Source organism: Nuphar pumila, chromosome 14, assembly GCF_984573655.1.
Source record: "Nuphar pumila chromosome 14, dmNupPumi1.hap1.1, whole genome shotgun sequence".
Taxonomy (NCBI): domain Eukaryota; kingdom Viridiplantae; phylum Streptophyta; class Magnoliopsida; order Nymphaeales; family Nymphaeaceae; genus Nuphar; species Nuphar pumila.
Window position 1 is genome coordinate 57,565,895 of NC_143262.1, and position 18,657 is coordinate 57,584,551.

At 40.0% G+C, this 18,657-nt stretch overlaps 1 protein-coding gene across 1 annotated transcript in view; it reads left to right on the forward strand.

The window, feature by feature from the left end:
• Window positions 1-768: 768 nt before the first annotated feature.
• Window positions 769-18,657, forward strand: part of LOC149816859 (transmembrane emp24 domain-containing protein p24delta7-like) — a 31,457-nt gene continuing 13,568 nt past the window's right edge. The window contains exons 1-2 of the mRNA XM_089987628.1: window positions 769-1,124; window positions 1,278-1,487. Coding sequence (XP_089843754.1) covers window positions 894-1,124; window positions 1,278-1,487 — 441 coding nt within the window. The 5' untranslated portion in view covers window positions 769-893. The remainder of the gene's footprint in view (window positions 1,125-1,277; window positions 1,488-18,657) is intronic.

The window sequence follows — 18,657 nt, forward strand, 5'->3', positions numbered from 1 at the left end:
GGGGGGGGGGGGCAAACAGGGGTGTAGCAAAAAAAAATGTATTTGTGTGATAGTCGGGGGTTCCGGGGCAGCGTCCCCGAATTTTTTTTTTTAGATAAAATAAAAAATGGCTACAATTATTAATAAAAATCTATTTCATATGGACAAATCAAACTATTTGCTGCAGTCAGGGCTGGGCTAGGACTGGGATGGGCTACAAAAATGGATAAAAATCTATTTCATATGGAATCAGGGCTGGGCTAGGACTGGGCTTTTAAAAAACAATTTTTTTTTTGAACTGTTTCGGGAGGTAGGACTGGGCTACAGCCCAGTCCTGCCCCCCCCCCCTAGCTACGCCCCTGGTCCAAATTAAGTCTGAAAATAAGTGGATCCTTGGGTCCTGTTCATTACTAAAGGTCAATTTATATTACATGAGCAGTTAAACGGCTAAAATAGCATGGCAATCTATTATTCATGTTCAGGGACCTTGATCTACTCTCTTTTGAATGCTGTACACAAAGTGCATTAGAGGGAACAGGCCACTGGCTGAGCAAAACAAGTTGAGTTTTTGTCTCAGGTATTTCGCTCGCTCTTTCTCTCTTTTTAATTCTAAATTGTCCCGACACCACTGCTCTAAGGAAGAGAAGCTGAACACCATGTCCCGCTGGAGGTTGGTGTTCCATGTGTCCCATGTGTCCGTTTGTGTTTGGGGCGCGGAGTTCAGACAACAGTGACCGACGGAAGCTGCCGTCTCCCTCACGTTACAAACTCGTCATATCACCTCCCATCGCACGGCCTGTTTCTGCATAGTCACATTGCATTACAAACTCGTTCCCCACCCGGCGCACCCTGTTTCTGTCGCCCTTCATCTTCTTTTTAATTTCCCACTAGAACCCTCGTCTCGTCGTTTGATCATGAGGGCGATCGGGTTCTCCTCCTTCTCCTTCGTCTTATCGGCGTTGGTGGTGATGGTCTTTTTAGTAGGGCTTCCGTCGGTCCAATCTCTCCGCTTCGAGCTTCCGTCGGGGCATACCAAGTGCATAGCGGAGGACATCAAGATCAATGCCATGACCGTCGGCCAGTACAGCGTCGTCAATTATGACGAAGGAACGCCTCTTCCTGACCACCAGAAGATCACCGTCAGGGTAAAGACGCAGGAGATCGTCTTCCTCCTCATATTTCCACCATTCTCTCTTGTTGGATTAGGGGCGTGTGACCCCCACAGCCTCCGATCTTCCCTCACCCCATCTCTACCGTATGGTTCCATGATTGTTCTTCGTTTTCTTCTTCTTGCTTAGGTTACCTCTCCTTATGGAAACAGTGTGCACTTCGCGGATCTTGTGGAATCGGGGAATTTCGCATTTACTTCGACAGAGGCGGGAGACTACATGGCTTGTTTCTGGGCTCAGGATCATAAGCCGCCAACAACTGTAACCCTCGAGTTCGAGTGGAAGACGGGTGTCGCTGCGAAGGACTGGCCCAACGTCGCCAAGAAAGGGCAAATAGATGTAAGCAAACTGCACTTGGCTTTATTTACTGTCTTATTGATTTTCGAGATGCTGGTTTCTTCCTTCCTTTTTCGCCCACCAAGTAATATTTCCAATCTCCCGCTCTTCCTTTGCTCGTTCTTATTGCCTGAGGTGTACAAAAACGGAAACCGAGAGTCAGTGTATTTGCGCCATCGGGATTAGCTCCTTGCCTTGTCTTGGAGAGAAAAAAACTAAAGGGCATAACCATAAAAAATCTAGCTTACTCATGCTGGTGGGGCATGTTTGGTTGAATCTCATGTGATTTGGGGTCATATGTTTCCAAATCACAAGATGGAATATATGACGTGGAATCACATTAGACGTGAGTAAATTCACCCTCAATGCGTCCCCAAATCACATTCCATTTCTCATGACTCATTTTTTGATGTTTGGCTAGCTGTTCAAATGAGATTCGTTCTCTCACTTGCATGAGAGCCGGAATTTCGTGAGACATTGCCAAACATGTGTCTTAAATAGTTGGCTGAAATGGTGGCAGATTTGGCTTTTCCTTCTGCTGTTTGTCTTGTTATGTTACATCAATGTTTCTCCTCAATTCAATGTGTCTGTTGTGTGGTTCTCGTTATTTCCCAATTCCACAAATGCAGGTGCATTCTACATACAGATGACTCACTGTGGTGAACGTCCGTGGGTTTGACAATATTTGGTTGTCTTGGTAGAATGCAGCTCTAGGGTTTCCATGCTTGTTGGGAAATACTATGAGGAAGAAGTGTACTGATTTCCCAACTTATTCCACTTTTATGGATAATAATTGCATCCTAGCACATCCTATCAGTGCTAGCTGTCGTGACATAGATGATTTCAGTGTAATACACCATTTAGGAGGATGATTGTAACATAAACTCTCTATGGCTTTGTTTATTTGTGGTAATCATCCACAACCATTTGATAGAATGCCCTAACGATTTTATAATCGTATAAGCTTTATCATGGATTATTATTAAAAATGACTATGGAAAGATCATCTCACACTTTTTCATGCATGAACAAGGTATCTGCATCAAAGGGTCTGAAATAAGGTTGTAAGTATCATATCGTTACCCGTATCAGTTGGTCCCAAAATAAGATAGTATCGTAATTTTTAATAAAAAAGTTTTCAAAATTTATAAAAAAATCATGAAAAATTAGCAAAATTTAAAAAAAAATCATAACACATGAAACAATGATGAATTGCACAAAATACAACCATAAAATCACATATGAAGCATTTATGTCTCTATTAGCTGTATAAGACATCATCAAACATCAACTATCTAACAAGAACAATGAAAAATATTAAATATCTTGCAATTAAGAACATGCCACAAGACTCATAATTTTATATTATATAAATAAAAACAAAATAAACAAGTTTACTTGAGCAAACCGCAAAAGCCCTCTCCTTTATGCATGGATCGGCCCCCAAATCTTCATGACTCCAAGGGTGCATGGGTACCTCTCTAATGGCCTCTACACAAATGAGGGAGCCGGCCCTTAAGAGGTCATTAAAACCCAAAACAGAAAAAATTACAATTCGGTCCTTTTTAAAGTACGCCAAAGGTGTATCGTGCGATACACCCTATATCATACGATACGGTATGATACAAGGTTGTATCGTATGATACATATACGATACACACTCGTATTGTTATTTTTTATAGTAATGATACGTACTGTACTGTACTGTATCGCACGATACAGTACGATACGTACAACATTGGTTTGAAATGTAGGTTTTATGAAAATCCCCTCTGGTATGATTTTATATGTCATTACACGATGTTAAGAGTATGCTACCTGGAGTTGGAAGTGTGATTTTTCAGACGACAATGCTCCTAGGTCCATGAGAACATTCATAGGCTTGGTTAGCCAATTTTTTTTTGAGGTCCATATTATCTACTCTGGGAGTGTATTGCTTGGAGGGATGGCAAATGAGTCTTTTTTCAGATAGGCAAGCTGGAACTAGGCAGAGACCCACCAGTTCATTAATTCAGTAAGTTTTGCAAAATTTTGGCAAGTCATTCTAGTGGGAAAATCAATTGGATGTTGTATCCTTCAAAAGCTCATCATAACCCATTGCCTGAATTTGGCTAGGCTTCTAGTTAGAAGATCCCCTTCATTGATTTCACTGGTATGCAATGAATTGATGCACAGAAGCATGCTCACTGCTTGAGTTCAATGATCTCATTTTAGTTTTTGGCAATTCTTTAGGAAGAAAAAAGGTGTAAAAAAACAGTGAGTTTGGAAAAATCATCATTTTTTTAATTTACTCATCAGATTGATGTTTGCCATGTAAAGAGAGTATGATAAGCTTATAACAGTGAAATGTGTCTTATTCAATGTTGTTAAGAGCGTACAGTTGAAGCACTAGCTTCAAGCTTCAAGGCTTTCGCTTGAAGTGAAAAAATACATAGCAAGAGCCATGCAACTGAAATTGTAAGGCACATAGATCACATTGAGGCTGCAAACCGTCAAGATATGCCTCATGCAATGGAGGAAGTCAAACCCCATTCAACCTATTTTTATTTTTAAAAAATAGAAATAGGAAAGGTGAGGTGTGGTCTGTCCTTCCTCTTTTCCAAGTTCTTAACCTGAGTATTCTCCAACTATCAAGCCATCTTTTTCTCCTTGTCCAATGTTTTAGCCATCTATGCTATGTCACATGGGTGCGGGTGCGGGGAAGTGGCACTTCCAAAAAACCTGCCGGGTGCGGGGGTGCGGTAGGGGCAAAAATGTAAAAAAAAATTATATATATATATATATATATAATTTTGAAGTTTTAACAGTTAACATTGTCATAATATCATTCATCATGCATGCATTATATCAACCTAAATATCAAATTATCAATCAAATAAGTAAAGCAATTACATAAATCAACCTAAATATCAATCAAATAAGTAAAGCATAAAAGAACTAAATTACATACCAAAGTATATCCTGATGAAGTAATCTTGATATAAAATCACCAAGGAGGGGGGATCTGCCTCTCCCCTGCCAAAAACAGGGAGCAGGGACGAGGGCTCGACCCCCTCCCCTGCTGACCCAACAAGAGAGGGAAGGGGGGGGGGGGGGGGGGCTCGACCCCTCCCCTGCCGAAAACAGAGGGAGCAGGGGGTGGCTCAGCCCCTCCCCTGCCGACCCAACAAGAGAGCGAGGGGGGGGGGGGGGGGGGGGGGGGGGGGCTCGGCCCCTCCCCTGAAATCAAAAGGAGCAGGGTGGGGGGCTCGGCCCCTTCTCTACCGAAAATAGGGAGGGGCTCAGCCCCTCCCCTGCCGACCCAACAAGAGAGCGAGAGGGGGGGGGGGCTCGGCCCCTCCCCTGAAATCAAAAGGAGTAGGGTGGGGGGCTCGACCCCCTCTCTACCGAAAATAGGGAGGGGCTCAGCCCCTCCCCTGCCGAAAACAAAGGGAGCAGGGTGGGGGGCTCGGCCCCTTCTCTACCGAAAATAGGGAGGGGCTCAGCCCCTCCCTTGCCGACCCAACAAGAGAGCGAGAGGGGGGGGGGGCTCGGCCCCTCCCCTGAAATCAAAAGGAGCAGGGTGGGGGGCTCGACCCCTCGCTGTCTCCTCTCTTATTCGTCTCCCTCGACCCTCCTGCTCTCGGGTCGGTGGACCAGAGCCACCATCGTGGTGGCTCTGGATTTGCTAGGGAGGGAGGTGCTCAGCACCTCCCCTCGGTTGTTTCCCCCTTTTTCCCTTTTGGCAGGCGGCAGGGCTGCCGCCTGCATCACCTCCTTTGTCTGGCAGAGGGCTCCCAGGGGAGGGCCCCTGGGTGGCCCTTGTGCCTTGGTCGGCAGGGTGGCAAGGCCCCTTGCCTGCCTCTTGTTCAGGCAGGTCGTCGGTAGGGGTCGAGCCTGAAATGAAATGGGGATCTTCGAAACACGAGCTTTGATTAACAAGAGCAAGTGTCAAGAATGACACTAAAGCATAACCCTTAAAAAGGGTATAACTGGAAACAAAATAAAAATAAAAATGTATTCTTTATTGATATGAAAAACCAATTGCTTAAGAAGCATTGGAGTGAAATACAAGAGGGGCTGCACCCCTTTATATACACAGCTGAAAGAGGACTCAATAGAGCTGTTGGCAGTCCAACAGCTCTATTGCTAGTCAAGTCTGGACAGGACTTGACTAGCAACAGTCATTCTAGTTCAAACTGAACTAGATGACATAAAGACAAAAAATAAAAATAAAGGAAAAAAAATATAGAAAAGAAAGAAATTAAAAATGTATTTATATATATAATAATATAATATTATTATATATACATATATGTACAGTTTTACATTTTAACACTCCCCCTCAAACTTACGGTACAATGAGCGAAAGTTTGTCTAAGAGAAAGTGAAATCGGGGAGCAGCGAGAGGCTTTGTAAAGAGGTCTGCTAACTGATATTCTGAAGTGACATATGGCAGATCAATTATCCCGTGTAGATATTCCTCTCTGACGTAGTGACAATCCATTTCGATGTGTTTGGTGCGTTCGTGGAATGTTCTGTTACTGGCAATGTAGATCGCACTTTTGTTGTCACAACACATTTGTGAAGCCTTTGTTGCTTCAACTCCCATGTCAGCAAGCAGTCGTCGGAGCCAAACTACTTCCATGGTCGTGGTTGCCATGGCTCTGTATTCAGCTTCGGTGGATGAGAGAGATACCTTCTGCTGCTTTTTACACCTCCGCGAGATTAATGATTCCCCTAAAAAGACACAAAAGCCAGTGGTTGAGTGTCTGTTATTGGGATCACCTCCCCAATCAGCATCAGTATATGCAATTAAATCAAGAGAAGAGGAGGAAGATAAGAAAAGTCCTCGTGAAAGAGAGGACTTGATGTATCTGATAATACGCATGACTGCTCCCATATGAACAGAAGTAGGAGCATGTTGAAATTGACTTGCTGTATGAACAACATGTGCTATATCTGGTCTGGTAATGGATAGATAGGAAAGTGCCCCGACAAGCTGTCTGTAAGGAGTAGGGTCTGCAAGAAGTTCTCCATCATCAATCTTCATTTTAACATTAACAACTTCTGGAGTGTCAACTTTCTTATCATCAGTAATACCAGACCTGAAAACAATATCAAAAGCAAATTTAGTCTGAGATAATAAATATCCTCTAGGAGAATAAGCAACTTCAATGCCTAAAAAATATCTCAACAAGCTCAAATCAGTCATTTCAAAATGAGATTTAAGAAGTGTTTTGATTGTTTCAACTCCCTGTTTATCGCTTCCGGTGATGATCATATCATCCACATAAAGAAGAAGCACAATGATTCCTGCATCAGAATTCTTAATAAACAAAGCAGTGTCAGTTAAACAGTATTGAAAACCAATATCAATCATAACACGACTAAACCTATCATACCAAGCTTTTGGTGCTTGTTTAAGTCCATAAAGAGCTTTTTCTAAGCGAAGGACTTTACCCTTAGGAATACTTAGACCAGGAGGGGGTTCCATATATACTTCTTCAACTAGCTTTCCATTTAAAAAAGCATTTTTGACATCCATTTGAAAAATAGACCATTTTTTGATAGAAGCTAAGGCAATTAAGGTTCGGACAGTAGTCATACGAGCCACCGGAGCAAAGGTTTCTTCATAATCAATCCCATATTCTTGGGCATAACCTTTGGCTACTAAACGGGCTTTATATCTTTCAAGAGTACCATCACTCTTGGTTTTAATTTTATAAACCCATCGACATCCTATAGTTTTCTTCCCTGGAGGAAGATCTTGAATATTCCATGTAGAAGCCTTTTCAAGTGCATCTAATTCAACTTTCATGGCTTCTATCCATTTGATATCATTTTTTGCTTGAAAATATGTGGATGGTTCTTCATATGAGTGAATTAATGCAATAACTGCCCTATATGTGGGTGAGAAAGACTCGTATGATACAAACTTTTCTGGAGGCCTCGAGATTCAGGATGATTGTCTAGTTGGAATGTTAGAATATTTCTCAAGTGCACATGGAGTATTAGACTCTTGTCGCCTGGAATATTGAATACTAGTATCTCTATGAACTTCTTCATTTTCAACATTAAGATTAATAATTCTTGGATCATCATCAAAGTTACAATCAAGGTCATATTCATCAGATGTTGATGTTAGATCTAGCAAAAAGGAGTACTCAGTGACGTCTTTTAATTTTCTAAAATCAAAGAAGCTTTCCTTTTCAAGAAAGGAAACATTTCTAGACACATATAGTTTATTATTTTTGAAGTCAAAACATCTATAACCTTTCTGGTTTTCAGCATATCCTAAAAAGGCACAGGGAATCGCACGAGGGGAAAGTTTATCATTTTTGTCAGTAAATATGAAACATTTGCACCCAAATATTCTTAATCTAGAGTAGTCTGGAGAAATGTTCATAAGTTTTTCAATGGGAGTGATATTTTGTAACGAAGAAGATGGCATCCTATTAATGAGATAGGTGGCAGTTAAGGCAGCTTCTGCCCAAAAGTTTTTAGGGACTTGATTTGCTATTAATAAAGTTCTAGTGGTTTCTATAATATGACGATGTTTTCGTTCTGCCAGTCCATTTTGTTGAGGTGTATAAGGACAAGATCTTTGATGTGTGATGCCATGCAATTTAAGATAATTTTGAAAATCTGTGGATAAAAACTCTCTCCCTGAATCTGTGCGAAAAATAGTAATATCATTTTGAAATTTGTTTTTAACCATATTATGAAAAGTTTGAAAGTATGAAAATACTTCAGACTTATGTTTGAGAAAGTATATCCACGTATGTCGGGAGAAATCATCGACAAAAATAACATAGTAAACAAATCCTCCTTTAGAAATTACTGGTGCAGGACCCCAAACATCCGAGTGTATTAATTCAAGTGGTCTTGAAGAGAAAAAGGTTCTGTTCTGAAATGGTAATCTTTTCATTTTGCCGAGAATACAATCTTTACAATCAAATGATTCAGAGTTACAAAATTTCCCTAGATTTGGAAAATGTTGGATTTTGGCTATATGTGGGTGACCAAGTCTCTTATGCCACAGTTCCATCTCTATTTTTTGAATATTATAACAAAAAGCTTTCTTCGGCATTTCCAAAAAATCCATGTAATAGAGTCTTCCTTCTCTATGGCCTTCCCCAATCAGCTTGCCTGACTGGCGATCCTGTACCCAACAACCATGAGAAGAAAAAGAAATATTACACCCATAATCAGAAATTTGAGATACAGATAAAAGATTTAAATTTAATTTGGGAACATGTCTAATTTCTGGAATAAAAAAAATTTTTGTTTTATAAATTTTTTCAAAATCTCCTATTCCTTCTATTTCAAGAGAAGTCCCATCAGCAGTAAAGACCTTTGACACACTTGTTTTATTTTTAACACATTTGGATAGACTTTGATTATTTGGGGTCATATGAAAAGATGCACCAGAGTCAAGAAGCCAAGAAATTTTACCTAAATCAGAAAAAGATGAGGCTGCTGCGCCGGTTGAAGTTTCAGATGAGGAAGAGGCGCCTTTGATGAGAGGCTGAAGGATCTCCATTAGTTGGGCCAGGGAAACTGGTGCATCCTGATCTTTAGGCTCCGATCCAGCAATTGCAGCTCTTTTTTCTCTCAGCTCCTTAAGTTTGGGACATTGTGGCCTGTAGTGTCCCGGTTCATGACAGTGATGACAAATAACTTTCTTCTTATCATAGTCACCATTTTGTCGGTTAAAGTGAGGAGGCCTATATGATCGAACATGATTTCCTGGTCTAGACACGGCTAAAACGGAATCATCTTCAATTTTTAAAGAACCTTTCCGGAGACGATTTTCTTCCATTGTTAACTCTTCAATAGTTTCCACAATAGAAGGAATTTTTCCCCGGTGAAGTAGGGCCGATTTAGTGGTTTCAAATTCCGGCCTTAATCCAGTGATAAACTGGTAAAAATGTTCAACATCGAGTTGTTTCTGACGAAGCTCGATGTCTTCGGCACAATGCCACTTTGGTTCTAAAAGGGAAAGTTCTTCCCAAAGTTCGGACAACCCATTGTAATATTCACGAATAGTTTTGTCTCCTTGTGTCATCATTCGAACTTTTTCTTGGAGGTTGCACTCGTGTGCAATATCTTTAAGGGAATACATATTCTTAAGGTATTCCCATGCCTTATCGGCATGATCAAATTTGGCAAGACTTGAGCATTTTTTAATGTCAACGCTATTGATAAGCCATGACATTATCTTCGCATGAGATATTCTCCATTCTTTCCATTTCTTCTCGTATGAGGCAATAGCCTTGATTTTCTCTTCTTCCGATAGAGGGACGTCTTTATCTCCCTCCTTTTTAGTAAGAGATAGCTTAGGTTCCGAATCGGAACCATCCACAATCCCCCATAAGCCTTTTCCCCATATATGGTGCTTCATGATTGAAGCCCATGTTACATAGTTCGTATCGCTTAGTTTCATAGGCATGATGGTGACTTTATCATTGTCATCCATCGATTACAAGGAGAGAAAGAATAGGGATAGAAGAGAAACAAGAAGGAAAATGAGAAAGAAAGAAAAAAAAAAACAATACAACAAGATGTGAAATCTTCTCCAATGAAGTGATAAAACACTTCTCTTTAAGTGGCGAACACTTTTGCAAACGGGCACGGAAACCGAGGCAGCTCTTTCTCAAGATTTAGTACTTCCGCGGCTCTGATACCATGAAATGAAATGGGGATCTTCGAAACACGAGCTTTGATTAACAAGAGCAAGTGTCAAGAATGACACTAAAGCATAACCCTTAAAAAGGGTATAACTGGAAACAAAATAAAAATAAAAATGTATTCTTTATTGATATGAAAAACCAATTGCTTAAGAAGCATTGGAGTGAAATACAAGAGGGGCTGCACCCCTTTATATACACAGCTGAAAGAGGACTCAATAGAGCTGTTGGGCACAGTCCAACAACTCTATTAAGAGCTGTTGGACTGTGTCAGTCCACCAGCTCTATTGCTAGTCAAGTTTGGACAGGACTTGACTAGCAACAGTCATTCTAGTTCAAACTGAACTAGATGACAAAAAATAAAAATAAAGGAAAAAAAATACAGAAAAGAAAGAAATTAAAAATGTATTTATATATATAATAATATAATATTATTATATATACATATATGTACAGTTTTACATTTTAACAGAGCCCCTGCCACCTCCCTGAGTCTGGGAACGACGACAGGGGCCGAGCCCTGTCGTCGTCTCCCCTTCTTTTCTTGTTTGGTGGATAGGGGTAGAGCCCCTTCCACCTCCAATTGGTTCAGGCGGGTCGGCAGGGGCTGCCACCTATTCTTCTTGCTAGCAAGTCGGCAAGGGTCGAGCTCCTGCCGCCTTCTGCTATTCTCAGCAGATCCGCAGGAGTGGAACCCCCTTGCCCTTGCCACTCCCTGCCTCTGCTTCCTTCACGTCAGGAAGACGGCAGTGTCCCCGACCTTCTGTTTTGGTGTTAGCGTGCTAAGACTGTCACTTTTGCAGCTCGTACGACGGATCCCGCTCGCGCTCCGCGACCCGAGCCGTCAATTGTTTACAACTGCAGACGACAGTAAGCCCGCAACTCTCCAAGGTAGGGGAAAATTGCACAAAAGACTTGGACAATTGAATTGAGTTCAATTAACTAAAAAGGATAAATAAATAAATATATATGCATATATATATATATCATATATATTTATACGAGTACGCATTTAACTCAAGGACGCAGTTTCGTGATTCTTGTCCTTTACTTTGCCGTCGCGCATCGCGCAAAGGTTTTGTGTTGCACTCCTGCTTACAACCTTTACTTTGCCGCCGCGCATCACGCAAAGGTTTTGCGTTGCACTCCTGCTTACAGCCTTTACTTTGTCGTCGCGCATCGCGCAAAGGTTTTGCGTTGCACTCTTGCTTACAACCTTTACTTTGTCGTCGTGCATCGCACAAAGGTTTTGCGTTGCACTCCTGCTTACAGTCTTTATTTTGCCGTCGTGCATCGCGCAAAGGTTTTGCGTTGCACTCCTGCTTACAACCTTTACTTTGCCGTCGCGCATCGCGCAAAGGTTTTGCGTTGCACTCCTGTCCTTTACTTTGTCGTCGCGCATCGCGCAAAGCTTTTGCGTTGCACTCCTGCTTACAGTCCTTTACTTTGCTGTCGCGCATTGCACAAAGGTTTTGCGTTGCACTCCTGCTTACAGTCTTTACTTTGCCGTCGCGCTTTGCGCCTAAGCTCTTGCTTTTGTATATGTGTTGTTACTGCCTTGCTATTGCAGATAACGCTCAGGTTTTCGCTTATTGCATACGCGTTTGAGACATCCTGGTGGAGGATGCAAGAGACATCTACCACTCTCTCTCTTGCGACAAGAGTTCAGTCGGGAGCGAGCGATACATCCTCGTCTAAGGAGAGAGATACCTCGCAAGGATCCTGGCTCTTTGTGTACGCAGTCCTGCAGAGTCGACTTGAGATTTTAGGGAGCTGCGCAAAAGCATCAAAGACTGCCCAAATCGAAGCATTTGGAAGGATGTGATTGGCTGGTTCTGTTGAGAAACCAGTATCCCATCTATCGAGGTCGGTATCGAGTCATGCGAGACATATAGATACCCTGATAGCGGATGAGATTCGAGATAATCATATGCCAAATGTTGGCACAAGCTGCTGGATGTTTCAAAAGACAGAATGTCAAAGTATAGTTTGAGAAGCATTACATCTTTGTGAAACACTTCTGATGAGGCTTTTATTGAGGAGCTATACCCATGTCATCCTAGAGTACTTGTAGTCGTGCACTACACGTCTAATACGGTGATGATCGGATGAGACGGTCGTGCAACCTCGAATAATGCTAAATGCGCAATGCTGTAATCATATATAATGGCATCACATTCGCCTTCACAGGTAAGATGCTCGAGTGGTTTAAAGACCACAACATAGAATGAGTCGTTAGTTAAGCAACCCCTAACGCACCCATTCGCTTCTTGTTGTCTGTCAAGAGAGAGGACAAAGTGGTACAAAACTCCAATGGACAGGTTGTTAACAACCACCCTATGGGCAGATGATCCGGCCTCCCCAGTCATTGGAGTTAGGGGAAAGGGGCTACAATAGTTAGCTCAACACTTCTGCAGAAGTTGGATGCATCCGTGGCACTGCTTATTAGCCTCGGTAGAATCCTCTCTCGGCTAAAGCCGTCCCCTTTGGAGCGGACTCAACTAGCTATTCGGGTTATTGAAAATACATAGAATAACAGACGCCCGAACTAGTCTCAGTTGTTTCTACGTTTTGCCTGCGCGTACTCGCAGGCCAATAATATCGAAACATAAAGTCTGTTCACACTGGTCGATTGCTTGCTTGCTCGATAGTTCAGTATGCTACTCGTTGAGCTATGCACGTTTGTCAAGGCGTTACTCTATTTGGTTAAACTGCTTACGCAGTTCTTTGCTGAGTAATAACTAGCTTCTCATACTAGTTAAGTGCTTATAATAATAGCATTATGTCAGTTGCTACATATTAGCATGTGACTTGCTTTACCCCTTAGTCGAACTGTTTGGTGCTTGTTGTAACATAACTCTTGTTGGCTTGTATCTCTTATGATTGATGTGATTGTATACAACTCATAATCTACGAACTGATGGCAACTAGGATTGATGTGACTGCTTGTCTTATAAGATGCTTACATATTGTGATATAACTGCTGCCGTATGATTGCTTATCGTGTATAACTTATGAATGGTTTATGCCTTACGATTAATTTAATTACTTGCTGATGAACTGAGCCATGTTATGGTAATTGTATGTATTACGAGCATTGCTATGAGTGCTTGTCTTATTCAACCATTTTGTTTGGCTGTCAGATAGAGTTAGTTACTCTTCGCCTATAGAATCAACTGGATTGCCATATCTGCGTGTTCTCATGTGTTGTTTACGTATGCTTTGAGGTCCTATTTAAGGATTCTAATAGTGGCTATCGACCCTGAGAGCGGTATTTGCGTTGATGCATGTATCATAATGATTTTCATTGGCTAGGGCTTTTGTTGGGGACCGACTTCCCAAAGGTCTCGTTGTTAGGGTATGTATGATCAAGACTAGGTGACCCGACTAGAGTGATAGATTCTCTGTGAGGATGTACACTGTCCACGGACGGGTAGCCGCAAAGACGGTGAACTCCTGTGATAAAGTGTATGGTCCAAGACTAGATATACCATCTAGGGCGGTAATTCCTTGTGAGGTTGTATATTTTCCAGCTCGGGTAATCTGGTTAGAGCGGTAGAATCTCTGTGAGGATGTACACTGTCAACGAACGGGTAGCTGCGGAGACGGTGAACTCCTGTGAGGAAGTGTATGGTCCAAGACCAGGTATACCCTCTAGGGCGGTAATTCCTTGTCAGGTCGTATATCTCCTGGACCGAGCAATCTGACGTGGATCTTGTGTTTTTGCTTACTATAAAAAGTTATGGCGAGTTGTGATGCTCTTCTGAGATTGTTTGAGATAACCACTTATGAATCTATAGTTTTGGCTTTCTGCTTTAGCATGATAACATGTTGATCCCTGATGTGAGAATTAGATCTTTAGCGATTTTAGATCATGATCATATTTTGGACCTTCTACGGAAGGGTGGGCTTTTCTGAGAAAGTATGACGCCTTAGTGAGTCATAACCGGTGACCACTTAAGGCCTTGAGAGATGAGAATAGTTTAAGGTTGTTCAGGACAAAGAGTTTGTTAGAAATAGTGAGAGCGACAAATGATGTCCTGATAATGATTAAATGTAGAGACCTCGTTGTAGGAACGAGAATAAGCTAGTTGCGTGGTGGTTCACAACCTACGATCAAATGAATTGTCTTGCTACGTTTTGCCATTTGCACTGCTTACTTACTCGCTTGCATTACTTACACGTTTGCACTACTTACGCATTTGAACTGCCTACCGTTTGCACTGCTTACCTATTTAACTGCATAACCTGCTTTTAACTGCATAACCTGCTGAATTAAATGTACTTAATTCGGTTTCCTGTAGTCTCTCTTGTGCACCTATTAGTTTTTCGCGAAACTAACCCATTCTATGGGTACAAGTGATGATTAGGTACACCACGGGCGATGGCGCGATTGCAAGATGACTTCAAGACTTCTTCTTGCTGCTCTTAGCTCACGTCCTGGACGTTTTGGGTTTGTAACAGATTTTCCTTGGGATATCCGAATTTGTGAGTTTTGATTCTTTTAGCTAACGTGCCCAAAGTTGTCAGTTTGCCTTCTGTATTAACAAAAGAATAGTCTTCCGCTGATTTCATAAGCAAACTCTGAAGGAAAGAGAATTTTCCTAGTCTCTTGCCTGTTTTATGAAAGGTTCACAAGTTTGAAATTTTGGGGCGTTACAAGTGGGGCCCGAAATAAGATATGTATCTTATCATAAAAATCATAAGTTTTGAAAAAAAAAATAGAAAATTGAAAAAAATCAGAAAATAGCAAAAATTCTAAAAAATCATAACCCACAAAACAATGATGAAATGCACAAAATGCAACCATAAAATCACATATAAAGCATTTATGTCTTTGAGCTACATAAGACGTCATCAATCATCCACTATCTCATAAGAACAATATAAAATATTAATATCTTGCAATTAAGAACATGCCACAATATTCTTACTTTCATATTACATAAACAAAAAATAAAATAATCAAGTTTATGAATACTTAACATTTACATAACCAAGTTTGTTAAAAGTATACCATCAATCATCATCATTATCTTCTTCTCCTCCTCCAACATTCAAATCATCTCCAATGTACGGGGGTTCTTCGTCATCTACGTCCTGAGCTCCTTCCATATTTATCCACTGAATGCCTTCTTCATTCAGAAGGTCTGTTTCTTCTCAAACCCATGCATGCAATACATCAAAGTTTTTCAAACTAATGGGATCAAATTGTTTTTTATGCCTTCTTGATGATAGCTTTTCTATTTGCCTAAAAAGATGACATGAAAAATTAAAATTAGTTGTGAATATGACAAATAAACTTTATAAATAAATTTATATACATTTGACTAAGCCGTAAGTTGTAGCGAACATATACAAGGTCATTAATCCTTTTGTGTTCTAATCTATTTCTTCGTTTTTTGTTTTGTATGTATTTGCTCAAAGACGTTCTAATTTTTTATTTTTTTTGCATCCACTTGCACTACATGTTTTACTTAGAATGTGAATCACAAAAGCTCTCAAGTTTGGAACATCACTTGCAAACCTGATTCACCACATGTTTTAAAAGAAACAAGAAAATGAGAAATCAATAAAACAATAATTGATACAATAATACAAAACATCATAGCTAAATAATAATATGAAATTAAAATTGAAATAGACAAAATAAATCAACCAGATGCATAATGGTATAGTTTCGCATAGGTCTCCTCATATTATACAATGCATTGTCATAAATTTCCATTTCCTTATGAATGTGATCTTAAATGCCATAATCAAGGTTTAACCTTTCGATGCAATCCAAGAGACCCTTTTTGATTTTTCTATCCATTTTAAATGTAGAAAAATATCTAAATGCAAGATTTAAATAATATGATGCAACATTAAGAGGTTGATGAAGTTGCCCAGTCTACCTATAATCACTGATGTTTCACATAGGCAATTATAATTTTTTATTTCTATTCAAATTATCTCTAATGATCTATTTTGCCTTATCCATGACCTCATAGAGATAACTCTTAGCTGGTCTGGCTTCACTATCAACCACTCAAAGCACATTCATTAAATGTATAATTGTTCTCAACAATTTAACGCATGAATCTTAGAATTCACTTCTAAATACAATATCTACAAATTTTCTTGGCTTTTTCGTGAATGGGGATATGCGTTCCACTCATATGATGAAAATCTTTTTTTAGTGTACTTTTATTTTTTACTCGACTTTGTATTGTCAAAAAATTCGTAGCAAATCTAATAACTGCACTACAAATCAATTTAACATAATTAGTATATTTTCTTATTAGGCTCAAAACCCATGCATGATTATAAATAAACTTAGTAATTTCTTGGCAGTATTCAATTGTATCATGTATTTCGTCCATGCTACCGATGTCCTCAAGCATGAAGTCTATGCAATGGGCAGCACACGGGGTCCAAAAGAATGACCCATAATTTTCTGCCAATTCTTTACGTGTTGCCTTATAATTTGTTGAATTATCAGTAATGAATTAAATAATGTTTTGAGGTTGAACCTTTTCCATGACTTGATAAAAAAACCATGAGCAAAACTTATGCTGTCTTGGGCATATCAGACATATCAATTGACTTCAAAAACATAGTTCCTTTAGGACAGTAGACAAAAAATTGATCAAAGTCCTTGACTTTGTGTCTGTCCAACCCATCTGCCGTGATACTACACCTAGTTTCTCTCCGTGATTGCATCATCTCATCACAATATGCCTTCACTTCATTCACATTAGTATCTAATTTTTTTTCTCAAAGCATGATATGAAGTCATTTTATATCCAGGCCAAATACTGGTGATGACATCTGCAATGACCTGAAAATGAAAAGAATTTGTCGTATTGAAAGAAATGCATGTATCATAAAACCATCTTCCAACTGCGAGATTCGCCTGCTCGACTAAATGTTGAAAAGTTATAACAGTACCAATGTCAGGTTCAACCTCAGAAATCAGCTCCCAAATCACTCTCACGACTCCTAGGGCACATGGGTACCTCTCTAATGACCTCTATGCAAATGAGGGAACCGGCCCTCGTGATCTTTAAAACCCAAAAAAGAAAAAATTACGATTCAGACCTTTTTAAAGTGCGCCGAAGGTGTATTGTATGATACACCCTGTATCATATATCATACAATACAAATGATACAAGGTTGTATCGTACGATACATACGATACACACTCGTATCGTTGTTTCCTATAGTAATGATACGTACGATAAAGTATGGTACGATACTTACAACATTGGTTTGAAATGTAGGTTTTATGAAAATCCCCTCTGGTATGATTTTATATGTCATTACACGATGTTAAGAGTATGCTACCTGGAGTTGGAGGTGTGATTTTTCAGACAGCAATGCTCCTAGGTCCATGAGAACATTCATAGGCTTGGTTAGCCAATTTTTTTTTGAGGTCCATGTTATCTACCCTGGGAGTGTATTGCTTGGACGGATGACAAATGAGTCTTTTTTCAGATAGGCAAGCTGAAACTAGGTGGAGACCCACCAGTTCATTAATTCAGTAAGTTTTGCAAAATTTTGGCAAGTCATTCTAGTGGGAAAATCAATTGGATGTTGTATCCTTCAAAAGCTCATTCGATTGATGTTTGCCATGTAAAGAGAGTATCATAAGCTTATAACAGTGAAATGTGTCTTATTCATTGTTGTTAAGTGCGTACCGTTTAGGCACTAGCTTCAAGCTTCAAGGCTTTCACTTGGCTTTCACTTGAAGTGAAAAAATACATAGCAAGAGCCATGCGACTCAAATTGTAATGCACATAGATCACATTGAGGCTGCAAACCGTCAAGTTATGCCTCGTGCGATGGAGGAAGTCAAACCCCATTCTAACCTGTTTATATTTTTAAACAATAGAAATAGGAAAGGAGAGGTGTGGTCTGTCCTTCCTCTTTTCCAAGTTCTTAACCTGAGTATTCTCCAACTATCAAGCCATCTTTTTCTCCTTGTCCAATGGTTTAGCCATCTATGGCAACATCTCCAAATTGTTTGAAGTAGGATGTTATCTCCAATGAGTCCTCTCTTTCTCTCTCATGAAAACAAGGATTAATATTGATTTGTTTCCTCTACCATTCCATGACTTCCATCTTCCACAAGGGCTCTTTTTAGGTCTGTTCTTTAGAATCTCTATAACAAGAAGCTTTTTTAAACAATATGTCGTTTAAATGTTTCAGTTTCCAAATTTTATACCCTCTTATTCTTGCTCATGTCTTGGACCGTGTTTCGTCAGGAAAGGTTTGACGAAGGGAAAAATCCGATAAAAATTGGACGTCAACAAAACTCATCTTCCAGGTCTCCAGCTTCTAGTCATTAAATCAAATCCACTATGGGAAACATGTAATATATTACCGTCTGTCAGAATTGATACTTTTCATAAACATCAATACAGTCCACCTGCTTGTACAATCTACTATGTATAAGAATCATGGTAGGAGCATGTGTACATTCTCTTGAACTGTATGATAAAGTGATTGAAAGAAAT